This window comes from Trypanosoma brucei, chromosome 3 (assembly GCF_000002445.2).
Source record: "Trypanosoma brucei brucei TREU927 chromosome 3, complete sequence".
In the NCBI taxonomy this organism is placed as follows: Eukaryota; Euglenozoa; class Kinetoplastea; order Trypanosomatida; family Trypanosomatidae; genus Trypanosoma; species Trypanosoma brucei.
Genome location: NC_007276.1, coordinates 217,088 through 242,872, shown reverse-complemented (window position 1 = coordinate 242,872; position 25,785 = coordinate 217,088). Strand labels below are relative to the sequence as shown.

At 48.5% G+C, this 25,785-nt stretch overlaps 6 protein-coding genes across 6 annotated transcripts, besides 6 other annotated features; all 6 read right to left on the bottom strand.

The window, feature by feature from the left end:
• Positions 1-25,785: part of a sequence feature (sequence corresponds to BAC RPCI93-27F10) that runs on past both edges of the window.
• Positions 162-190: a microsatellite.
• Tb927.3.980 (hypothetical protein, conserved) lies at positions 227-2,329 on the bottom strand (the record flags this gene model as incomplete). Its single annotated transcript, XM_838601.1, has 1 exon — positions 227-2,329. The coding sequence occupies one exon, from the start codon at positions 2,327-2,329 to the stop codon at positions 227-229; it is 2,103 nt and encodes a 700-aa protein (XP_843694.1).
• Tb927.3.970 (hypothetical protein, conserved) lies at positions 2,776-3,888 on the bottom strand (the record flags this gene model as incomplete). The annotated part of the gene is made up of 1 exon (XM_838600.1): positions 2,776-3,888. One exon carries the CDS (start codon positions 3,886-3,888, stop codon positions 2,776-2,778), a length of 1,113 nt encoding a protein of 370 aa, XP_843693.1.
• Positions 4,083-4,173: a sequence feature (T-rich).
• Tb927.3.960 (protein transport protein Sec61 gamma subunit, putative) lies at positions 4,835-5,044 on the bottom strand (the record flags this gene model as incomplete). Its single annotated transcript, XM_838599.1, has 1 exon — positions 4,835-5,044. The coding sequence occupies one exon, from the start codon at positions 5,042-5,044 to the stop codon at positions 4,835-4,837; it is 210 nt and encodes a 69-aa protein (XP_843692.1).
• Positions 5,230-5,383: a sequence feature (T-rich).
• Positions 6,476-7,738, bottom strand: Tb927.3.950 (hypothetical protein, conserved; the record flags this gene model as incomplete). Its single annotated transcript, XM_838598.1, has 1 exon — positions 6,476-7,738. One exon carries the CDS (start codon positions 7,736-7,738, stop codon positions 6,476-6,478), a length of 1,263 nt encoding a protein of 420 aa, XP_843691.1.
• Positions 8,018-8,073: a sequence feature (T-rich).
• Positions 8,126-8,147: a sequence feature (AT_rich).
• Tb927.3.940 (hypothetical protein, conserved) lies at positions 10,158-10,622 on the bottom strand (the record flags this gene model as incomplete). Its single annotated transcript, XM_838597.1, has 1 exon — positions 10,158-10,622. One exon carries the CDS (start codon positions 10,620-10,622, stop codon positions 10,158-10,160), a length of 465 nt encoding a protein of 154 aa, XP_843690.1.
• Tb927.3.930 (dynein heavy chain, putative) lies at positions 11,612-25,531 on the bottom strand (the record flags this gene model as incomplete). Its single annotated transcript, XM_838596.1, has 1 exon — positions 11,612-25,531. The coding sequence occupies one exon, from the start codon at positions 25,529-25,531 to the stop codon at positions 11,612-11,614; it is 13,920 nt and encodes a 4,639-aa protein (XP_843689.1).

Below are 25,785 nucleotides of genomic sequence, written 5' to 3'. Positions count from 1 at the left end.
GAAAAGTAAAGGAGGTGAAGAGCAAGAAAACAAAAATGCCCCCTTTTCTCACGTGGTGGGAACTCGCGTCTTTCTCTATTAGTACTTTTTTTTTGAATTTTACTCTCTCTCCATTCCCCTGAGCTACAGGAGATTCAACATTCCTTTCCTTTCCGTTTTGTTATATATATATATATATATAATGTATATACGTTTATGTACACCAACCTTGGTGGCAACAAAATCATTATGACTCCCTACTAGGGAACTCACCGTAATCATCCAGAGTGGGGCCCGGAGCTCTCTCCCGTGTTACCGAAGATTCCCTACTGAAACCCATTTCCACGCGCTCGCCAACTGGAACTACGGTCGCTTGAGCATCATCGTCCATGCCTGGAAGCATGCCAGCGGTATCCATTGAATTAGAGAGACTAATATATGATTCCCATAACTGATTCCTGAAGTCGGAGAGTGACAATCCATCCCAAGCCTCTCCACGTCGGTGGGGGTCCCGCAAATGCATTGCATGGCTGCAAAGTTTCCTCAAGGCGACGGGCAACCTCCGTGGCACAATGCTACCAACCGGTATGCTTACTCTAACCGAAACCGAGACGTTGTCGTCGTCATTCATGTTATCTGCCTCGAAGACATGCCTCGCAAGTTCTTCCTGCTTTGTGAGCAAGCGATAAGGTGGTTCATTATTCACTAAAGCTAACAAAAGTTGTGCCATCGCGTAAGTTGGGCGACAGCTTGCATGTGGGTGAGGTCGCCACCTGCTATATGGCCCTCCGTCCACATACACCGGAGGGTTATACATCGCCGCCCAGCCACCAGGAGCAAAGAGCTCAACGCAACGGCGTTGCTGCACACTACTACCACAAAATGGTGGTGCTACCATGTCGTGGTCATATTCCTCTTGAATATCTCCGTAGCCGTCGTCACATGTTGGCCATGCGCTCCCCCCAAATTCTCCGGGTTCGTGGCAACATTCATGTTGGCTTCTTCTTGGCACCGTTATGGGGCACACATAAATATTTGAGGGTGACACCACTGTCCATGCATCAAGTACTTCTTCAGGCATATTCCCCTCTTCCATCAGTATATATTGAAGAGCATCGGCAACCTGCAGTGTAATAGCAATGGCTTCCCTGACCGTAAAGGGCCTCCGCTCCACGAAAAGAACTTCGTGAAGAGTTTTAAACGTTTCGTTGCCAATATAGTTGTCCACTTCTCGGACAACGTACGAGGTTAGGTAGGGGCTTTCCTCATTCAATAACTCAGCCTTAAGATATTTCATGTCCTCTATCATGTATCCGAGGTCCAAAACAGGGGCTGAGGAAGGGTCAACACCACCATCATCGGCTGCAGTCACGTCTTCCTCAGTAGCACCACAACCATTGGCTGACTGAGATCGACTACTGTTTTCGCCACTGAACTGGCTGCTAGTATCAACATCTGGATCACAGTCGTTGTCATCGTCCGGTTGGCACAAAAATGGCACCTTTTCCGTGAAGGCACCGGTGAAGGGGACAAGATTCGGATGGCACCAGCGTGCTCGTGCAACCATGTCCTGCACGAAGTTCGTCACTGTTGTCGGTGGAATGGTGCGTTTCGCCGTCTGTTCCAACTGGTAAAGCAAAACTGGTGTTTTTCCATAGCGATACCCATTATAGAGAGAAAACACATGAAGCTCCGAATCGGCATAAGGCGGCGGCGGCACATCCTCCCCAGGGGGTGTGAGGTCCTCCAGTGGTACTCGCCACCTGCTAAGCGTTTGCCTCCGAAACATATCGATAACATCTTGCTCTGTCAAGGCGTCGGGAGGGGCACCTCCTCTAGTCTCCCCTGTATCACTTTCCTCACCCGACGAGGAATCGAAAGATCCACGTGCCCTGTCCATCCTTGATTCCACATCCGCCCATCCACCCAACTTTTCAAGGTACACACGTGCATCCACTTGCTCATCCGCACGCACAGCCAACAGATCCTCCCCAAGCCATGAATCTGTCATCTGCAACTGCCACACACACGGAATCCGTTCAAACAATGCCGCAAACAGCGCCCGACATGTGAGGTGCCGCTCCAAAAGGAGCAACCAGCCACCATGCCGCATGCGCTGCACAAGCATGTCAGCTGATGCAAAAACCGTTAGTAGCTGAGGTGTGGGCGCCCCATTAGGTAACTTACGTAAAGTGTTATACACCTGCTGAAGCCGACGAGACAACAGCTCACACTGTGCATGGTTGATGCAAACAGTCAGCGCCTCCTGTCGTATGGAGCGAACATGTGACTCGAGGGTACTCGCAAGGAACGAGGAGAGGGTGTGGTGCCGGCCTTCTTCGCTATTCATCAGTAAGTGGTTGTTAGGTGCGTGAGCTGCTGGACGGAACAGGAAAGAACCTTCAAGAAGATAAACCTCTATAGAACGACTGTGTCGCAGCCTATATACTAACCTAACCTGGTACTACAACTATTAAAGTTCTTCTTCACTTCGTTTTGTTCTTTTCCTTCAATTAGTTTTTATATACCTTTCTGCCTTCAGACCACCAGAATGTGATACCGTCAAAAGAAGAAAAGGGGGCAGTTCGAGAAGTGGGGCACCCAGTGAAAAGCAGTGAATAGATTGGGAACGGGGGAGGGGTCACACAAGTCGGTGTTAAAAAAATTCAACAGGTAAAGCACGCTGCGGCAGCACGTTACACAAAAACAACAACCTACGAAAAACTGTGAACAACCGTAACTTTTAGTACCCTCCAAGGAAGTGAGAAAGACTGCATCTCCCTGATGTGGGTATTACTAGTAAAAGTCCTCCACCCCAAATTCATTGGGGACTTCAGAAGAACCATTGACGGTCGAAGGGGTTTCATTGACGCTTGAGTTGGCCTCAGTCGCCGCAGTTCGACCTGTCAAATGCTCACCACCCAACGGTACACGCGTTCGGTTTCGCAATTCCGCCTCTCCCGCCTCGATGTAATGCACAACTGAAGCAAGGTCCCGGTCACCCATACCTGCATCGGATGCAGCGGCCAGCGAGCGGAGCGCGGCATCGAAAACCGGAAACGGTTCATCCTCCCCACCGCGCTTAGGCAGCGAGGCATCCAAATGGGCGAGGTCAGACAACAGCCGATCAACACTAACGGCAGACGTAGGGGGGGTTTTATCTGGGTTACGTATGAGGTCCTGCAATAGTGGGGCGTTTCGGCGCAGCATTGTGCTGCTTCCCCATGAGGCATCAAGAACCTGCACAAGTTTGCTTTGGTCTTCGATGCCGAGGGCATGGGCCATTGAAAGAGCCTCGGCTGCTGCTGCGTTGTGCGAGGCCACGAGGGCTTGCGATATCATCTTCGCCGCGGTCCCGCTACCACTCTCGCCCATATGAAACACGTTATCAGCGTACATGTGAAATATCGGCAGCATCTTCTGAAAGGTCTCTGCGTCACCACCAACCATCAGCAGCAGTTGTCCATTGAAGCAAGCACGTGGGCTCCCACTCATTGGTGCATCGAGAAAGTAAGCACCCCGGCGAGCCGCTTCGTGCGCGCATTCACGCGAGGTTTCGGCATCCACAGTGGTGTGATCCACAATGATTTGACCTTTGCGCGCGTTCATGATAAGTGACTCATTATCTTCTAGTAGTGCGTGTCGCGATGCCTTAACATCAGCTAGGGCAAGCACAATCACGTCACACCATTTTGTCATCGTGGAATAGCGGTCGTGGATGCGCATAGCACAAGTTGCCCCATCAACCGAAAGATCGTCGCACACTCGCTTCGCTTTACTGAGTGCCCTGCTATGGATCTGTAAATACATGGCACTGCGTGCTTTGAAGCCAAGATTGCGTGCAATGGGAACTCCCATGTTACCCATGCCCACTACACCAACGTTAAGGGAGCGTTTAATGGCCGACATGTTTCACACTTCGTGTTAACGGCGCAGGTTTCTGAAACTGCTACTGTTGTTCTTGGCACAATTGGGGCAATAAGACCCGGGTAGCAGAGGAAACAACAAACCTCCAAATGATTCCCTTCCCCACCCCTCACCTTGTGCTTCTGCGTGTGTGTGCGGCTGCTTCGCACCCTCCCTTTGTCGCCAATTATATTTCGAAGGAAAAAGAAAAAAAGAAAAGAAAAGTGAAGTGAAGTGATGTAAATGAATGAGAGATGAAAATAACATCAAGGAGACAAATAGAAATGAGCAGTGCCTCCAGGGTGTGTGTGGGAGGGGATAATCACTGAGTGAATAACGGGATATTTTAAACTGCAGCACGCAGTCGTAACTCTGAAAAATGAGACAAGGTAAACCGGGCACCAGCAACGTGGAGTTAACTTGCAGCTAATATTTTTCCCCTTTTTCTGCTGCTTTTCCTCAGATGTGTTTCATCTTTTCTTCTTTTTTTTGTTGCTTAATTGCTTACTGTTTCCGTATAGAGGGGGAGGGGGTGCACATGCTAACGCACCTTCAAGTGTGTGCTGGAGCAACCCGCGACACGCATTGCCGCAATCTCTTATTTCATATGACGGAATTTAGAAAAAAAAACAACGAGAAACCTCATAGTATCACTTCTCCATTCTACAGCTTTTATTCGGCACATCCCTTCTGTTCATTTTTTTGTCTTTTTCTACTTCTTTCCCAGCAGCAATTCCTTAATGACAGCACCCTTCAAAATGAAACAATAAAACGACAATATATTTAAATATGAAAAAAAAAGAAAAACAACAACCAATCAAATGAAGAAAGAGGAAGGGTGCATCTGGTGGAGTTACTCCATAAGGTGATGGTACCTGACAGGTAACGCCATAACAAAATATGTCCGTCCGCCTGCGGTGTTTCTGTAATTTGACCCGCCAGATGCTGCTCAAGCGCCGAGTACAACATTATTAATTGGAATGAAAACAACCTTAACGAAGAAGCCTAAAAGGCCCATCACCACAAACCCCACGAGTGTGGCCATGGCTGAGGCGTTGAACTCGCTGTAATTTGGCTTCTGGCATTTACGCACAAGCATGCGGCTGTTGCGCGCAAAGGCAGTCATGGGGTGGATCACGGTTTCATCCAGGAAATCCATTGCCACCTTATTATTATTATCCTCGGCGTGATATCACTTCCTGAAACTTGGGTGGCGGTGGACGCACAGTTGAAACAGTAGTAACCAAGAAGTAAACAAAAAAAAAATGGTAAGCTGAGGTGACTATGGTTGGGCTCCTCGGCTGTGGTTTAGTCTGCTTTGCTGAAAACTTCCTTACAATTGCAAATAAAAAAGATATGAAATTGGAAAAAAAAACCGAAAGAAACAGCAAATGAAATAGGGGAAAGGAGAAATGACAACAGTAGCAAAGAGAACAAGAAAAAAAAGGGGGAAAGGGAAAAAGAAAAGAAATGGAAGGGAGGAAGGAAGGAAGTGAAACGTTGGCACGCGTACGGCCGCTACTCACCGAATGTTACACTGCCCAAAAGTGTGGTGATGATGTTGATGAAATAAAGGGGGATAAGGAAAACTCTATAACTGTGAAAAGGAAGGAAACAAAAAATCCGCCGCACTCGCCCTTTATTATGCCCGCATGCAGTGTTCCCCACCTCCACCATTTACTGATAACAATATCAATAATAACAACTCGTCACACGCGGGTCAAGTCGTATGACAACGTCAAACAAACATTAACACGCAGAAGGGGGAGGGGGAGGAAATAAAGTTGTAAAGAGTGGACGGTAATATCAATAAAGATATAAATGAATATATGAGTGTAACGGGAGAAAACAAGAAAATGTGTTTGCGTGCGCGTGTGTGTGTGTGAATGTTGGAAACATAATGCAAAATTATCCCGCTAAATGAGTTATAGAACTCCCTCTTTGCATCCTTCACTCATCTCTTCGCAGTGAAGAAACGAGGTAGCAGCGTCCACCAATGTCTATGTCATCTGCACACCGTTTGGCATCAACCGCGTGAAGGTGAAGTGGGCGTGGTCAGAAGAAACGAGAGGAAATAGATGTCCACGCGTGTGCGCTTATATATCCATATGTATGTGCACGTATGTGAGTGAAGCAATATACGTATATATGCATTTATGTGTAAACGTCACCTACTTCGAGGAAGCCGCTATGCCTCCTCCGTTTATTTACCTTCTCTCTTTTTTACTTCGGTTATTTTTATTTACTTGGCTTCTACTTTGGAATCTAAACGCTGCACCTGCTGAGAGGCCTCTATCCCTTTTTCTTTTTCTCTCTTCCGTTTTGTTTGTGTGCCTTCTACAAGACGAGGGACCACATGTGACTTCGTATCACTCCGCCACTCGTTTCTTGAATCGTGTGTTTTTATCGCTCCTTCTGCGGCACACGGTTAATACTCCCGTTGTCAAAACTGTGTGGTGGCAAATCGGCCATACGTACACAACGTACATGCGACTGTTTATCTATGCATGTGATTGGTTGTGTCTACTCATTCCCGAGGTTGCGCTCACATGTGCAAGTGAGTGGGGAATCCTTCTTCCAATACCTCTACTTAAGGTGCTGCTGGCATTAGATCACCCGCGTAGAAACCTTCTTCCGCGTCAAGAGAAGGATTTTCATCTCGCTGCAGTAGGGGCTCTATCCGGGCGTCATGGTTAGGTAAGCAGAAGAAGACAACACTACATCGACTACTTCCGCCTCTCACGTTCCGCACTCGATGCGGTGTCGCCTCTAACAACCCGCCAGTCCACTTCTCAAGGAACAACCCCGCGTTTACAAGCAATGCATCATTCAGCACAGGGACCGGATTGAACTGTTCCGACTCATTGTCCCAAACCTCCAATCCACCGAGAGCGTCCTGTGCGAGGAGTGTGACAGTACTGAGGTCCTTGTGCGAATCCAGCCGCAACACGGCGTTTTCTTCATCTTCATTAACCAACGGTTGTCCTCGAGCTGTCTTGCGACGTAGAACTTTTACACCCTTGGGGTTCGAGGCGCTCTGCACTCCCTTAACCTCTACACCACCACGTGTCCGAGCCCCTTGTCCGAACCTCGGATAATACTTTGCTTGTAAGTCGAAGTCAAGTTTGTTGTGGAACTGTGTGAAGTATTCGAGATCGTATCCGCTATCAGGATCAGGACCACCCTGTGGAATGCTGGGTCTGACGCCCAAACCACAACTTATATGCCGCAGCACATCGAGGGCGACCTCGCTGCAAAGGTCATAATACGCCAGTATCATCTCACGATAATCTGCCATGAAGGCGTGCACACCATTGGGGTCTCCACTACCATCCTTAGGGTGAGTTAGAAGTGAATCCCACGCATTTCTCCGGCTAATCAGTGGCAAATACTCATCGCGTTGCCAACCGCTCAATCTGTAGTACGGTTCCCGTAATTCCACGGGGCTCTGCACCTCGCGGCCAACGGAAAAGCACTCGATCGCATCATCCACGCCGCCTGCGCCAATGTAACGGTAATACCCCCGGAAACCCGAGGATGTTTTAATGCTTTCTAATTCGTATGGGGTCATTGCCCTGATTGGCTTACGGGGGGCTATTAGTTTCTTGGAGAACTTCTCTTTCCTCGTTCTCTGCTTTTCCTCCGGGAGGTCCAACAAATAACGCTCAAAAAAGATGCGACTATCGCGGTGAACTTGATCTAATATCTCCCACTGTATAAACGGATGCTGCACGTAGCAGTAACCGTGCTTTTGCAGGGCTTCCAAGAGCGAGTTGCTTGCCTCCTCCGTCACATTCTCCGGCCCGCGACCTAGTCTAACGAGAGTTGTGAAAAGCGAAAAAGTACGACGCATGCTTTCCCTACAGTTTACCTGATCTGTGTGTATGAGCGTCGTACAAATATGTCCGTCTTGTAAGTTCACACGTACTAAACCACGGCGTGCTGGGGCAATGATATGTCTGGTGGTGTTTATTACCCTTCCGTACGCCCTTATGTAATAACTGTGCTCTCCTTTCAGAGGCACCGACTGCGCCCGTGGCCCTCCTCTCTCCTTGAGAGTTCAATCCACTCTTGTGATGCCAAACCCTCCCCAACTTCAACACTTAATCCGCTTTGTTTGATACAGTGGGGAAAAAGGGAAGAAGAAACGAAAAAAAGAAAAGAAAAGAATGAAAAGAATGAAAAGAAGAAAGTGGCAGTCAATTCAATCAGTAGAGGGCACACTAATTATGTATAAACGTAAAAAAAAATTTTTAATAAAACTTAACTGACCCCTCCAGGTACCTTGATCCACACACAGGACCTTCGCTCCGATCACCCACCTGTTCAACTTAAGATATTTTGATTGCGCTTGATGTTTCATTTCCTCCTTAAATGGAATAATAATAATAATAGAAAAAAGAAAAAGAAGTCGCAGGGATGAATTTAACACTGGTTCTCCACCACCACATGCGACGAAGCTAACGCGCGTAGTTTGCCATTGTGTAAATAGACCTGCAGAAGGGAGTAAAAGCAACGGATAAAAAAAAATTAAACAAAAAGTCATTGACTATACACGTTAGAGACCCAACGGGAGGGGTCACATACTATTAGGTTCACAGAAGGATTTTTCTTTTATTACAAAATCACATATTTGTACATCATCTACCGGAAGCGATACACACGTACTCAACGTTTGTGCCGCTACAGGATACGATGGGGAAAAGGAATGAAGACAAGGGCGAAGAAGGGTAATAAAAGGGTTAAGTAAAAAAGAAAAAAAAACTTTTTTGTGCATTTAATCCGAAGGAACACGTGACGGAAAGGGATAATAAAGCTCGCATCAACCGACAGGAACTGCAAGGGGACGCGACCTTTTGTTGTTAGCGCCGGTGGTAGTGATGGAGTGAAACTCATCAATAGAATAAAATGGTTGGGTTCGCAACTCGTACACATAAAAATATCATAAAGGTAACGGGAGGGGTCTAAACAATTAAAAAAACAACAGAGGATCGCTGACAGTTTTTCGACAGCCCGCTTTCCAACCGCCATAGGTTGTGTACATCAAATCAATAGAAACTCCAAAATAAAGGGAGAAAAGGGGAAAAAAGATTTTTTAAAAAATTTGCCACCTATTGCACGACGAGGCATGCGTTCCCATTCTAACACATCAGTGGCATTATTACCGTTTTCACGACGATTAATGCACCATCATATCACACCAACGCCATCACTGCGGCCCTCTTGGATACGTGGTGCTTTCTTGCCAACAAGTGAAGGGAATCATTTCAAAGCCTACAACCGACATGTGGCATCGTTGTGTCAAGTAAACACATTCCGACGACCGCAGAATTCGACCCACCAGAAAGGCAGCTAACCATCCTTTATTTTTTTGGGGAGGGAGTTGAGTATAAGCCCCCAGCTAAATGCCGTGTGGAACCGCAAACGCAGCGATGGCGGAATCCTTTTTCCATATATAGGAGCTCATTGCCCCAGCCACTGCGGCTGCACCCGAGTTCCTCGTCCATCCGCAATCATTCTTTACGGTAGGAGGCAAATACGCCTCAAACGTCACTAGAGGAATTTGGGTGGCTTCTGTGGTTCAAACCATGCAGTTTTCTTACGGATATTTGTCACTTCGCTTGTATATCTTTCGTACGACTTCGCCGTTTCTCGCAGCTGAGACCTGTGCCGGTTTAGGAGGTCCTTGAAACTTTGACACAGTGGCTGTTCATCGTATCTGGGAAAGAGGTACAGGTCGCAAGGGCTGCCGACGTTCTTCGGAGTTAATCTCTCCCTCGAGATGAAAGAGCGCATCCTGCTTTTCAGCGGTATCCCCGAAATTTCCCAAAAACTGTCTTCATTCATTATGTCGATGCCGAGGGTAACACTTCTTTTGATCCCCGCATCACTCCTAGGTGTACCGGAGCCCGTCGATGGCCTCATCATCGCCCTATTCCTTCAACTATTTCAGGAATGACAGAGCCTTCCCCCGCCCCTCTTTGGGTAAACTGTCCCCTAAGAGGGAAAAATATGCCAACAGAAAGAATAAAACACGTGAGAGTAGCAACACGAATCAGGCCAGAGATGGAGCGCACACCACAAAGGAGAATCCGTGCACACAAACCCTCGAAAAGCACGGCGACAACCAAGACCTAACGGAAAAGTCATTTTCCCGATGATACCGCCAACCCTTCACCCAACAGTGACCGCTCTCTGGTTTCCTGATGAGTGTCTGAGTTTTCCCCACGTGAAGCACCCGCTTCTCTTTTCTCCACCACGTGCTCCCTCCGCTACCATCGCCGCATAATGTAGGTGTTCCAATACTCTTTCGCCATCTGCGTGTAATTAATTTTCGCCATCTCCATGAATCCCATCTTGTGCAAGTTCAACCTCGGCTTTGCCTCCGGGAACCGGCGGCGAGCGCCATCCGCTGCCAAAAAGCGAAACATTGCGAGGCTTCTCTCACAGCTTTGGACGGCAACGGCTATTTCCTCCGGGTCTCGTAGCTCTTCACCCTCGCGAAACTTCTGCCGGACGATTATGACAAACCGTTCATTCATTTGCGCATGTTCATTAAGCTCACAAAGGAGAGAATGAGGACACAAAACAGCTAGTTTGAGCCATTGGCGATACGCACGGCAAACACGGTATTTATGCGGGATGCCGGGCAGATTGGTTCCAGCACGCTCGATGATATCAGACGGGATAGCAGTCGACACGAGCGATTTGTTCAGGCATGAGCAACTGATCCTCATTTACACAGGAAGTGGTCGAATGAAGCGTGTTCACAAGGCAAATCTCCCTTCCCCACCCAAACCACTAATATCGATAAAACAACACACACTAGAAAAAAATCTGTAAAATACGATAAGTGTTAAGTACCTCCCCCTCCCCTCTCCTTCTTTCCTTTCACCGTTAAGTGTGAACTATGGAAAAAAAAATAAATGGGAATGTGCCACAACTCGATGCGAGGCGGAAACAGCACGAAGTATACGAGCCGGGCAAGCTGGTGCACCAACTCGTATTCAACTACGCGTATACCCTTCTGCTCCCTTCACACTCCTTAAAGGAGCGGATAACCCCCAACGAAATCAAGTGATCGTCTGTACGACTAACGGATGTGTAGTGAGAACTTATCCCTTGTATGTAGCCTTTTATTTCCTCGCCTTACCAAGGCGTTCAAAGAAAGGAATGAAAAAAAAAAAGAAGAGTTCATGCATGCAAATATGTATCGGTAGCGACAACTAAGGAGGAAAGGCGAGATAAACGGGCTCAACGTTGCCACTGGCACACTTTAGAAAGTGTTGTTAGAAACAATCAAGAAAGAAAACGTGGTAGAGGCCTCCTGAGGCGCAGTCAGACCACCCCCATATCCTCTGCATGAGTTCCACGAGATTAACTGGAAAGATAATCTAAACATCTTTCAGTTATACACGTATTAAGCATACATCATATCACAATCTATTGTCTGTCTCACACCTTCACATCTTCAAAACTCTTCATATTTCTCTTTAACATTTTATACATATACCTTTATGTAATCCTCTCTCGCAGTAAGGTGTGATTTTATACATTGTGGTGAGTCCCTGCGAATCAGAAACGAAAAATCTATTCCCTTCTTTCCCGACTCACTACCTCTCGTATCTTCTTTCTTTCTTTCTCCCACAACTTTTGTCACATGATTGTTTGGTCACACTTAAGTAACACACAGTGAACATTCACGGTACCATTCACTACCTTCCCCTTAGTCGGTGCACCCCAACAGTGACACGCCACGCATACGCCAATAAGCGTCGTCCTCAGCCACGGGGAGGTTCACGTCAAATATCCAGTGTAAATCAGACCGTGTGGGATACTTATAAACGGGGCAACGGTAATATTCCTGCTTCTTCTGCCTCTCCTTCAACTGTCCAGGTTTCATCGGTGCATTCATGTGCGGCGGCGGTGCATCTTTATTGATAGCGGAAATGAGCAACATGGGCAATTCACGGAACAGATCACCTGGCGGTGGATCCTTCAGCCGCTTATTCGCTTTATCCCACATAGCCCCCTCGAGGAAGAGTCCATGAATGACAACTTCACCTCGCTCCGTCTTCAGATCTTCCGCCTTCGGTTCCTGACCAGGTCGGTACTCGGACGAGCGAACCTCCGTCCGTGTTTCCACCTTATCGAGTGCCCATGGCACCGCTTCGTTTGCGTGGCTACGTGTAATTTCTTGCCGCACGGAGGTGAGGAAACCTTGTGGGTTGAAGAATCCTGGCAGCCAGTAGACGGGTGGCCGACCGTTGCGGGCCCAACCATCAAGCTGTTCGTAACGGCGGAGTACCTCAGCGAACCAGAGCGAAATGTTAGGTGATGGCCATCCCACAGCAACCCATGACGGTGGCACACGTGCGGCATACAAATAATCCAATGCGTCCTGAAGCGCAGGAGTGAGAATAATGGTTCCGGCAACAGCAAGCTTGAGGTTCGTGCACGTTTGCCGGATTGTACGAACGGTGACGCTCAAGCGATCAATTTCTTGTCCTGCAAAGATGGATAGTGGTTGCTTATCAGCCAAATGAAGCTTGCGGTCTACAACCCAGTTGGCTGGAAGCTGCCGCAGGAAATTATCCGCCATCGACAAAACCTTCTCTTCACGGGTGACACCACCTCTGGCTACGGCGTCTCTTGGTTGAATATCCAAAATCGTCTTCAGCGCCTCCTGCGCTTGCCGTGTACGGTACGTGATATCAGCATTGGAATGCATCTGGAACACTTCTGTCGTGTCCACATCGGGGTACGTGTCGCGAATGAATTCCCTGTGCTTGTTAATGTCATCGAACAGAGGTATACCGTACCCAGGTGCGAACTCCGTGATCTCGCACGGGTATGGGTTGTGAAGACCCCCTGTAGAGGTCATGACATTGAGAGGGACCTTAGTGTCGTTGGCTATTTTCATATCGCGCGACCTCTCCGGGTTTGTAATGCGTAAGTCGTACAAGAACTCAGTGATGGCCTTGAAGAGAGCACGATCGTTATTGTCTGTAATACGTCCACCGTACTGAATATCCGAAACCATATAGCACACGGTGTCACGATTAACCGGATTCTTCAGGGCTTCACCGATGGTCGTCATGTGATTGATGAGGAACTGCACGGAAGCGTTCCAGTCACCTTGGTTGAATTCATATGGCACACTGAAACCAATGGGTCCAAACTTACGCCGCTCCACCACAACGGAATGCAGGAAACACTGGGTGAAAAGCATCGGACGCCACTCGGGGCGGCGGAACATCTCAAGATAATCCTGCGACATCCATGAGTATGTACGGACAAGACCTGCTTTAATACCCTGCGGTGGCTCGTTCGTCAGCTTTATCGACATCTGCAGCAGTCCAATGGGGAATAACTTGTGTGGTTCCGATGTCACCCACAGGCGCGCTTCCTCGTGGATATCAGCCTTCTTTTCCCCGGGCAAATGTTGTTGACGAAGTCTTTCTTCGAGCTGCAGGAGGAAGGGTAGACCAAGGTGGCAGTTCTGCAGTAGGGCCCAGTCACCGTTGTGCCACGCGCCAGACACAATATTCATCGCCGCCTCTTCCTGACCTTGTCCCATTGAAATAGGAAATATCTTCTTCTTAAGCGACTTTGCGGTTGCCTCAATAAGAGTCGTCGGATCAGAACCCTGAGAGAGAAGGAAGACAATAGGTGTCAGGCCGCTTGTTTCCTCTACCACGCCCTGTAGATCGAGCTGCTGCGCTTCAGAGAACTCCTTGCCGAGCGTACGGGCCACGTAAAGATTAGCAGCAAGCATAGCACGATCCTCACGAAGGGCACGCACAATGAGAAGTCGCTCAAAGCTGTCGAGCTTTTCGTTTATATCAGGCACTGGTAAGTTCTCAATGTTGTCTGACTCTATGTACTGCCGCCACACCTGTTCACTGCGGGTTATGAGATCGGGAAGCTGCTTGAACGACCGCGGTAATTGTTCCGACATGGCAAGGATATTCGCCCACATCTTATCTTTAATCCAAGCAAATGGCTTTGAGCGGTCCACTTGCATGGCACCCCCGCCCTTGAGGAAGACGTCAAACGAGGTGGCGTCCAACTGCCCAACCTTCATTTGAATTTTACATGCCATGAGCAGTACGAAAAGCAGCTTGTGCGACGAAAAGAGCATACGAATAATGTATTTGAACACAGCCATGGTAAGGTAGTCAATGATACATTGAATACGCTTCGCTGTGACGGGGTGCGGCTCTGAGCGCTGGATGGAACCGTCGAAAATGCCGTCGAACTGTACGAGAGACGTCTGATACATGTGGTTGACCAACGACATCTCAACGACGAGGAAGTACAGCACCGCACCGCGTGTTGCAACCGGTCTGTACTCCTCGCACGCCCCGGCAATACGCTTCCGTGTCTCAAGTGCTGTGGCAAGTTTTTCTGCAATCTCTGCTGTTGCATCCTTCGTCTCCTGGAGGGTCTGGATGAGCACAACGTCATCGATAAGGTTACCCTGGGACTCACTCAACTGCTTCAAAAGACGATCCTCAAGATTCTTACGGCGCTTCTCATTGCTGTTGATGTCTTCGGAAAGTTTGGCACTCTCCTCGTTCAGTTCTCCCTTTTCGCGGCCAATCACATGCGACAGCAGCTGCTGTTCCAAACCCTCCATCGTCACTGTGAAGTCAATGACAAGACTCTTGGCAAACATTTCTGGCGTAAAACTGGGATTGGGCAACTTCGTCGTAAGAAAGAAGCTGAAGTTTTCATTGTAGCTCATTTCCTCACCGTTGACACGGATGATTAAAGACTTGCCACTTCGTACGACCTGCTTCTCCAGCACGGGATCAATCATCGGGTCAATTTCTTCGGGGACGTTCTCTGCAATGAGTGGCAAACCCAGATCAAGCTGTTCCTGCAGGTGCATTGCGAACGTACGATCACTCAACTGGCAGAGTTTTCCTTGCATACGCTCGGTACGCTTGCGGATCCAATTCAGCGCCTGTCCCTGGGGGTCAATCATCAGGGGGAACTTGGCACTCGTTGTGATCATGATGGCATTCTGCACAGAGTGATCATCTGCTGGTAGTCCTTCAAGCTGCCAGTCTGCAATAGTTGTCTCGTCTACAAGAAACTTCACAACGTTGATGTCGGATGTCACGGGGATCTTCAGATCTTTACACTTGACGTAGAAATTCTTATATAGCAACTGGTGCCTGAACTCTGAGTTGAAGGGACCACAGTAAGAAATAAAAGCGCAGCTGAGGGCAACATCACCAACAAGACGCTCGATCAGTGACTTGAAGTCATTGCTTTGCTGCGTCCACCTTTCACGTTCACCGGAGAGAGCATCGATGAGACCGTTAGCGCTATCCATACGCTGTTTTGTGCGTGTAGCATCGTCCTCAAGGGCCTGCTTCTTTGCGTTCTCCTCTGAAAGTTGCTGGTTGTAGCGATCAACTTCAGCAGTCACACGGGCAAGTTCTTCCTCTTGCTCTTCCTTCTTTTTGTTTGCCACACGCAGTTTAATTGTCGCAATACGCAATTTCTCCCTCTTCGGCGCAACAATCTTGGCGATGTTGATGTACTTGTACATACTGCGCACCCATGTACAGAGACCAGCAATGTTACCGGAGGCCTTACGCGCACGCTCCTGCGTGAAGTCATCCATCCATAAATACGGTAACAGCAACTCGCATGTCTCCTCATTAATGAAATCCTTCTGATTTTCACCAAATGACCGTAGAACGTCAAGCGTGGACGAATCAGACGCAAGTTGTCTTCCGCTAAACTCCCATGAGTCTGTAATCCACAGTGCACCCTTCACCTCCTCCGCACCTGGGACCATCAATGGCCTATGAAGCAACACTGAGACAGCATCAAAAATACGTTTAATCAGCGCCGGAGGGTTCGCCAACTTCTTCAATGTGGTGAAATCATTGGATGTGATAGAATTAAGTGATTCTATGGCCTCCAGCAGGGCTGGTTCAGCCGCCTCAAGGTCCTTCTTAGCTTCAGCCTCACCCTGTGCGACAACGGCAGCGTCCCGTGCAACACTCTCCTTCACGACCTCCACCTCCATCCGTTTCTTCTCAGCCTCAGCGGTACGAATTTCAATTTCCTTGACCAGCGCGTCCGTCTCCTTTCGTTTGCTCTGCAGCAAACCTTCCTTCTCCTGAAGTTGCTTCCTCATCACTCGCACATCCTCACCTGCTTGGTGTAACTTCTGCAAACCCTTGTTAATTTTGCTGGCATCCTCATTGAGTTCATTAAACTTCTTTGTGTAAACATTCGTGTAAGACTCAATAAAGCCAAGGTAGGACTTCGGTGTGCTGTATACCGACCGTCGGTACCGCGCAAGGTATTCCTCAGATTTCTCAAGCATGAGGGAATGGATCTCTGCCATAAGCTCCACCAACGCTTTTTTATTCTTATCTTCGGTCGCCATTTCAAAATTTTTCAGCGTTCGGAATGAGACATCGAGTAAGGCCTGCTTTGGCCACGGGAAGAACCAGTTGATGATACACGAAGACACAAGGGCCGGGAACTTGCGCGCACGTGTACGGAACTTATCTCCCACCGGCGAGAAGCATAACACAAAGTGCAATCTTTCACGAACACGGTTAATGAAGTACTTCCACAAGGTCTCGTTCATATCTTCAAACTTGACGAAAGGGTCTTTTTTCATGACGGGGCGAATGTCGTTAATCGCTGAATCGCGCTGATCGGATGCAAACAGACCGGGAATTTCACCATTTGACAAGAAGGAGTTGATATACTCCAAGAATATCTCATGCTTGATGTCATTATCAGTGAATAGCATAGTCACTGGGCGTTTCGTCGCTGCCATAACGTATTGCTCACGAATGGCATCGAAGAGTTGGTTGACACCAAACCCCTTGGACAAAACCAACGTGGCGTAGTCATGGGAATTCACATGTGCAGCAAGACGGGTCAGCGACTGTTTGCCACTACCACCAACACCAACCAGCAATAAGTTACCTCGCGGCATCGACAGGACACGAGAAATACGGGAAACATTCTTCACAGCAGCTTCGAACAAGACGAGCTTCAGCTGCTTCACACGGGGCTGCTCGTCGTGAGCCTTCATAGCACGTAGCAAGCGATCCTGGAGGACCTCCATCGATGGTGCTGGCTCGTAAATGCGAGGAGCAGTCTCTGCAATCTCACCAGTTTCAGGATCAATAATGGGGTCCCGCAGGTAATTTGCCATATAAATGGGCTCACGCACTTGCTCGATGACATCTCGGTATTGTGTTGGCGTGAGGTGCTGCACGACACAGTCTTGCACGTTGTCATCGAACCACCGCTTGTCCGCCACGCTATTGAGCTTGTCGCTGAAAACACGAGAGCATTCATGCTTCCAAATCCTGATAAGCGTTACAGCGTCCGTTACGACTTCCCACGGTTTGCTTGTGGACCTTCTCTCGGGTTTCTCGGGGTCATCGTTCATACCAGCCATCATAATACCCTGTGTAATACGCGACAAATCGCGCAAGTTGAAGAAGTAGTGGAACTTGTCGGGTGTTGGTAACATCTTTTTCGCTATCGCGCGCCAGAAATCGATCGACATTTGTGTGAGCATCTTAGCGATGTCCTGCACACTGCGCGCATAGTTGTCATTGCAGAATCGACCTTCAAAAATGACACCGAAAATCTGCTGTACAGAACTCTCCTCTGGAAGTGGCACGTTGAAGATCGAGAAGTGGCGCTTCAAACGATTGGGGATATCGTTCTTGCCACCAGATGGGTGCGACATGGCAGCCATATAAACAAGGCCGCGCAACTCCTTCCGCCGACCAGCATGACTTAGATCATAAACCATGCTAGACTCCACCACCTGGCGCACAATCTCATTTGTAATCTGGTCGCCCCACTCATTGATCTCCGGCATGTTGATGTCATCAATGAAGACCGTCAGTTGCTCGCAGTTCTTCGGACCGAAGGTAGAACCCATACGCTTCTCCGTCATGTCCTCAAGGGCATTGTAGAAGTTTTGGGGAGTCGTCATGGACGAAAAGTTGAGCTTACGGAAGTTCGACGTTTCAGACTCAGCTTTGATCTTCAGTAATAACTTCTCAACTGTTACCGTTTTAGCCGTACCACTCACACCAATCAACAAAGCTGGTCGGTGCTGTATAAAGTTGCAGTTCATAAGGAAGTGCAGTCGCACAGAATCAGCTGTGGGAATGAACAAAGTGGCGAAGTCCAGTCTGTCATCGCCAGGGTACTTCCACTTCTCTAAGAACCCATCCCAGTGCTCCCACTGACCACTCTTGCAGTTCAGCGAAAAGTCGAATACCGTGCCTTCTGTCGATGGAGGTAAGCCGTCGTAGAGCTCACGCACCAGGGCATCAAATTTCAACCGGTCCTTCGACTCAAGGACACCACCGAATGCCCATGACAGACTGAACCAGAATATCTTCAGTGCCAGCGCGTCACTAACGGGCACACCGTCGCCCACCTCTTCTCCAAGAGCAACTGTGAGATGGAAGGCATTAATTACAAGGTGAGCAATAGATGTCTTCATAACGATGCTGCACTCCTTTTCGTAGAATGTCGCTACCCGTTCTGTCAAACTTGGCTCGCCGCCTTCTCCCTCCGTGGGGAGGAACAAGGCAAGCAATTTTTCTGCAAGGAGTGTGTTGCACCTCTTCACAACATCAACTGGTAGGATCTGCCCCTCCTCATTCACAGTGGCGCAGAAACGTGACTTGAGCACCGGCTTCCACCCCAGAATAACATCAGAGATAAAAATAATACCGGCTCGGGATACAGTAGCAGGGGAGGCATTTGCCAAGTTCTCAACTTCGAAGCAGCACTTCATCGTGTCAGTCATTTGAATACGATCCCCGTTAGCTAACGTAAGCAACTTGTTATCGTCAAGAACTGTGTTAAGATTCTCAATCCAAATTGCATCGACTGGTCCATCGCACACAATCCACACGTTACGCTTCTTTGCGTGGCGAACGGCAGCGCGCCAGAGAGATGAGAAAACGCCATCATGCCAGTCTCCCGAGACATCGATGCGACCAAACATCTGCGGTGCCGTAATGGCCTTCGGATTCATACGCAACTGCTGATGAGGCACCGTCGTGCGACTAAGCGTTTCCGTCATGACGTCGTAACACTGTGTTTTGCCACACATAGCAGGCCCAACTACCATAATACCGTGACGCACCAACTTTGTTTCGTACAACTGCAACACCTTGCTTATCCATGGTCCCCATAGCTGCAAACCTTTTCCCTCGATCACCTTCGCTAACTCTCCCTCAATCTCAGGATGCGAGCCCTTAACAAACTGTCGTCCAGGGAACATATCGCGTAATAACGAGTCAAACAACTCTATATCTTCAAACACCAATTTGGAGAGGTTCATGTCGCGCAGCGTGCGCATGAAAAGATCCTCCTCATCCTTACCTGGATTGCGACGCAGCACCGCACCGGCTGTACGCAGCACAGATAAAATGTTACGGAGACCAAAGTCGTAGTGCCGCTGTTTCGACAACTGCTCTTCGCAGAGCTTATACAATGTGAAAAACTTTTTACTCAACAGGTCATCGAGACTGTACCCTTGTGAGGCCAACTTGACCTTCATAATGGTCTGACGGTCAGGGATCATCATCGTAACACCACGGAAAAGAATTTTCAGGTTCTCCGGCAGCTCCTGTCGTCCTGCGTAACCAGGGTTCATGGTAATGAAGAATCCAACCCCGGGCATCAGGTCGGTGACCTGCCCATCGATAAAGATGAACTTGTCTTTGTGCTGCTTAAGTGCCTGAAGCACACAAGAAACTTGCTGCGCAACGACGGAGAGGACGGGAAGGTCGATACGGTTGAACTCATCAAAACAACCCCACGCATTAGCCTGGGAAAGACCGCGTATAATTTTCCCCATCGCATGCCTGTCCAGCTGATCTGAGCAATTGAAGACGACGCAAAACTTGCCATATGTACGGGCGAGATCCTTTGTAGTTTCGGTTTTACCTGTACCTGCAGGTCCAGCCGGGGCACCGCCCATGTACATAGCGAGCGCCTGCGACAACGTGATGTAGCAGCGATCTGTCAGCGGGGTGATGACCAAACGCTCCTTAACTCCCAAGTACTCGTTGCAGTACTCTGTGTCAGAATCAGCAATTGAAATAATGGTAAGGTCACGCTCTGGCTTGTAGTAGAAACGGGCTTGTTTCAGCCAATCGAAATGTGTGAGCTCCTTAATGGAGGCCTTCTGCAAATCAATAAACACCTCCTGCTGATGCACTTGAATCGTAATGAGAGTCTCCACATTGGTACGCATACGCTTAGGCTGCCGCTCAAGTTCAGGTGACGTCGTTAGACTAACAAGAAAGTTCTTCACTGCATCGCACTTAGCTCGTGATGTTGCTGCTTCGCGCCCACGGGATCTCATAATACCCTTTGTAATACACTCCGTCACGTCGGCCGTCCAGAAAAACTGCAGCATGAGAAGGGAAACCTGTGCCGGGTAACGCTCGATAATGCTTCCCAAGTAATTCGTATTTCCCAACAGTGTACCCAACTCCATAACACTCGCCTTCACCACTTCTCTCACAGTGTCAGTCATACCACTACACAGACGGTTTAGCCAATCCTCCACATTACCTACGCACGGTGTAGGTTCTCGCATCATGAGTGACTCTCCCTCACCAGAAATCATCTCAACAATTTGGAAGTACGGCTGCGCCCCTGCTTCCTTGGGTTTCACACGCTCGAACCGCACAGATGAGAGACCGTCAAAGATCGATGCCAAATGTGGCTGAATGGATTGCGGGTCGCTCGCCTGAGACAGGATTTCCAACAGCACCGTATCAGAAACAAAGTAGAATCGTGGAAACAAATTACGCTTCTGCTCCAGATACAGAGAGAGTTTCCGCTGACACTCATCCAACTGCTCCTTCAGGTTTGGAAGGTTCTGGAGTAGCTCGTTTTCGTAGCAGAACTCAAGAACATTGGGTGTCTCATTGGCCTTGTTCATAATTTTCTGCCATGCCTTATCGATCATCGCAAACCGTTTGGCCTCCTGGGGCAACTGCTTCATGATGTCACCACCTGCAAACACCGCTTCAAGGTACTGCCATGTAAACTGCACCTCAACCCACAGGGCTATGATCTCACTCACCTTCACTAACTTTTGAAGGAAACCTTGTATGGTATCGCGCATGAAAGCACAATAACGAGACGATAGCATGGAGTTAATGGCCAGCGATGACTCATCCAAGGCCTCGCGCTTAGACGTTGTATCATCACCCTTTAATATGATAGGTCCACGATGCTTAAACTCTGAGAACTTCAGTTCCTGATCCTTCCACAACACCTCTTGCGCCCGAAATTTCGCCTCGACTTCAGACTCGCGTACGGATGAACTCGCAATATCAACGACTTCATCCACCACGCGAAGTAAGTTCGCGTCCACAAGGTTCTGAAGTTTAAACAGATCAGGATCGGTTCGCCACTTATGTCCCGTTACACGCATGATCTCCTGCCAGTGCCGCTCAACCACTGCGGGATTCTTCAACTCCTGAATCACAGGCTGGAGTTCCATGAAGTCGTCAAGAATTTTCTTAAGTTCGACATACGCGTCCCAATCCCGCAACGACTTGGGCAAACGCTTACACTGGCTCACAAATACACTCACTTCCTCCGCGATGGCATCGAAATCTAACTCACACCACAAAATATCATTGTACCCGTCAACCTTATGAAGCACATTAATGTACAACGTGTATAACTTGTCGAGGAGCTCAAGCTCCTTCTTTGTTTTAACTAATTCCGGGTATTTGTGCAGGGGAAGACCGAAGAGTTCCTCACCTGCCATAAGGGTAATCCACTTACGGTACTTGTCATCAAACTGGCGTTGGTAACGCTTTAGACGCTCCATAGCTTCTTGAGGTTTCAAACCCTCTACCATCGGTCCATGGGAGTCATAATCGTTACGGAAAGCAATGACTTCGGCACCAAATTTCTGCACCTCCTGCGTAAGACCTTTCTTAAAACCGTACTGAAGATTGTTGATCTCGTCTGAGCGTCGCTCTGCCAGCGCATGTAGTTTGCGCCACTTGAACCGAATATCCTCCACACGGTCGATTTCCTCCTTGAAAATAGGAACGTTGAAGCGCTGCAACAATGCATATGCCTGTTGCACGGGGTAAAACTGGAACTCCACCAGTGACTCCCTATCACGGATGTCCTGCAGAGTGTTCATCAGAACGCGCAAGTCCTCCAGCTTCTCCTGATCAGGGATGGGTAACGAGAGCTGATGCGCCTCCTCATCCATTTTGTGTGTTAAGCTGTCTAGTTCCAATTGTGCTTTGGCGTGCAACTTGTTGGAAAAGAGCTCCTTCCACTCGATGACTTTCCGAAGAAGATCGGCCTTAAGGGGCTTGTTGTGCAGTGCCAGACTGCCGATGTTGAACACAGACGTGAGCCCCTCAATTTCATCATGCAACGCCACGTAACCTTGTAAACGTTGCTCGTAGTCGTCAAGTGTTGGGTCGTTTGAGTTGAATTCATCATAAGCTTCGTTCATGTCCAACTTCCACAGATACTCGTACTTGTGGAAGTGGTTAAGGTACTCCATTACCTGCTTCTTTAAGCCGTGGATGCCACCAGTAAGCAGTAGAACAACCTTCACAATCTCTTTGTTTTTCGCAATCTCCTCAAAGAACGAAAGCGCATCATCGCCCAGTCCCTCCCAAAGGGTCATGTATTTGCTGCACGAAAGTACCGCCGTTGCACACTGGTTGATAGCCTTTTGCACCTCATCAAGGGAAGGGCTTAAAAACACGTACGGCTCCGCATTAATAAGTTGCACATCAACGTCGAAGAAGGGCTTTTCAACAAAAAGGAAGGACACACGATTACGTGTGCCCACACGTTTCTTGAGTAAGTTCAACGATCGGGTGGTGCTCGTGAGGATCGCTTTGAACATTAGACGATTGAAGTGCCCTTTGAGCGTCGCAATGCGATCACGCTGGACATTGTCAAGCTTATCGGTACTGTAAGTAACGCCCTGACTAGCGAGAATGCATATCACGACATCCTCGACCGCACCCTCAACCTCCCGGTTCTTTACATCCATCACTTCGCATTGCTGCCGAATATGCTTTTCCTGCACTTGCACGAACTGATCAAGTGAGAAATGGTCGTCAAAGAGGTTAACAAGCAGCGTAGAAGCAATAAGCTTGAGGTTAACTTGGATTCGGTGCTGAATGATGTCATTCACCTTCGTGACGAGAATGTCAAGATCTTCAATTGCCTTTTGGACTCGTTCCAGGTACGTATCAACATTTAACGAAGACCACGTGAGAGTGGTTTCACCAGGAAGAAACACTGCATCAAGCGCGTCGAGGTTTGGTTGAAGCAACGGGCGAGTGACACCAACGATCTTGCTGCGCGTACTTCCAGCGCGACCAACAACACGTTCGTACTCTTTAACAAGGTGAGTTAACTCATTGTAAAATGTCTTCAGTCGCTGCTCCTGCATTAGCACCATCCTCGCTGCCGCAGGTACTTCTATACCACCGAGTAACATCAACTCTCTTGTCTCCTTAATGAGCTGCATTATCTCCAAATCAAAGTTTACGTACAAACGCCCCTCGTGTCTCACCAACAACGTCGCATTAAGTCCGGCTTTACTCGATTCAATCGATCGCTTCCAAGCATCCACCCAAATAGCCTCGAATTCAATCAGCGCAACCGAAACTCTATTGTATGTGCGAATCACCTTCTTGCTATCTTTCGTGTTCGCCATGATTGTGCGATTGGTCTTAAATTTGTCCATAGGCGACTTGATGTGGTGGAGTAGTTGCCGTGCCCAACTGATGGCTCCAGCAACTGGTGTCATGTTTCGTGCGACTGGTGGGTCGGTCTTGTATCGCTCATAGGTCTTTTGGTCATTCTCAAGTTCCATACCGTAGCTGTGGAAAATGACGAGGTACTTGGACTCCAAATCGGCGGCGAAAGCTTCATTCTTGAGAATACGCTGATACTTGGCCAGTAACTGCAGAGCGTTGTCGGTCGAGGTGATGTTCTCAAATGAGGAGTTGATTGCCACCTGCATCGATGTCTCTAGTTCGGCAATTCGTGTTTCGAATATTTTAAACTCCACGTCGAACTTGTTGTTGTCGTGGATGTCAAGGATGTCGGTAGTCTTTCCGCGGAGATGGCCAAGGTATTCTTCAAACCGTGGGATAAGGCCCTCCATTTGTTCAATATTGTATGCCTTGAGCTCTACAAATTGCTGCACTGTACTAAACACGCTGATCAGTTTGTCCACACGCTTTGTGAAAAGATTGAAGTGCCCCATAAACTTCAACTCATCAAAGTCAAACTGTTTTCCATCCTTGCTTGCGAGGATTTCCTGCGCCTTCTTGTACTCTTTGTTGTAGGCCTTATTACACTCGGCACTGAGGTGTAGTTGGTGTAACAACTCTTTGAGGGACTCGGGGCTCTGCCCGCACTCCCAGATACGACTGCGCACACCCGATGGGTTGATGGCTGATTTACAAGAAAGAACCATGGCGTTGGTGACCTTAAAAAAGAGTGCTGTCATGCATTCCCGCCGCGAGTAATAGCGTGCTATCGTGTGCATCATCCGTATGTTGCTGATGAGCGAAGGAAGCATGTTAATGATCTGGGCAATGTCCGATGAGTATAATACATCAAAGTATTTGCTGAGGGAACGCAGGTACTTCACGTTCTCCTGAGCTTCCGACAATGCATCATTAAGCGCGGCATCCACCTCCACCCATCGTTGTAGCAGTGGGCTCTTAACCTCACGCAGGTATTGCACGGCTCGCGGCGCCTCAACAGCTTCAAGTTGTTCTTCTACCAGGCGCAACTTCGCCAGGCGGCTTTTCCAAAGCTGAATCTCCGTCTTTGGACCTGCCTTCTCTTCACTCAGTTCATTTTCATAGTTTGGCACCTCCTGCACCACGTCATAGACAGCCTTAATCCATTCCTCCACGGTTGTCGTCAGGCAGTGCACAACACCAGGGTCGTTGATTCCACCGCGCTTGTTCAGGCCCCCTGTTTGTAGCAGCCTCCACGTCTCCGCATTAACAGGTCGCAGTTCATAACGCTCACCCTGTAGTTGTTGTAACTCTGAAATGCGATCCGCATATCGGAGGAGGTGCACAATAAACCTATTCCGCTCCGCCAAAGTATTCTTCCCCCATTTGCTCAGCTTGTTGAACATAGGTGTATACACTTCCATCAGGAGGTGTTCGAAGCTTTGCAATAGGTTGCCATCGAGAGAACCCATCGTGATATCCTGAACAACCTGAGATGCCTCCTTTGCGTTGATAGGTTTGCCATTGTCTGGCCGCACCAAATACACCACACGGCCGGTGAGGTACGGCAACTTCCCTTTCTGCGGATTCACAACACAAAGGACATCATCGGGAATCCCCGGGTCGTCAGGATTTGGCTGAAAGGTGAAGAGCAGCGTGTTAGCCCCGCACCCCTCGAGCATGTCGTGCACAACCATAAAGTTGGGGGAGCCATCAGAGAAATTTTGATCGAGTTGAATAGTCAGACGTTCCGTGACCTCAGCATCACCGCAGGCAAAAAAGTCTTTAACGCGTCCAAACACGTACAAGTGCCGCGCATCAGAGCACACCCTCTGAACTGCCTTCATAGCAGCAGGCTAACAAAATCAAAAAAACAGGAACACTCCAAGCTGCGGGTGCCCCTAATCCAAGTCAGCTCGAACAACCAGCGGGAAACTGTCAAAGCACAACTGGGCTTACGAACAATTTGAGTCACAAACAACCTTAACAAACGCGTAGGAAATAATACACAAGATAAATATGAAATGGAAAAATAAAAAAAACAAGCAGGGGCAGAGTGTTGTGTGTCTAATTCCTTCTTACACCTATTTACGCAAATATG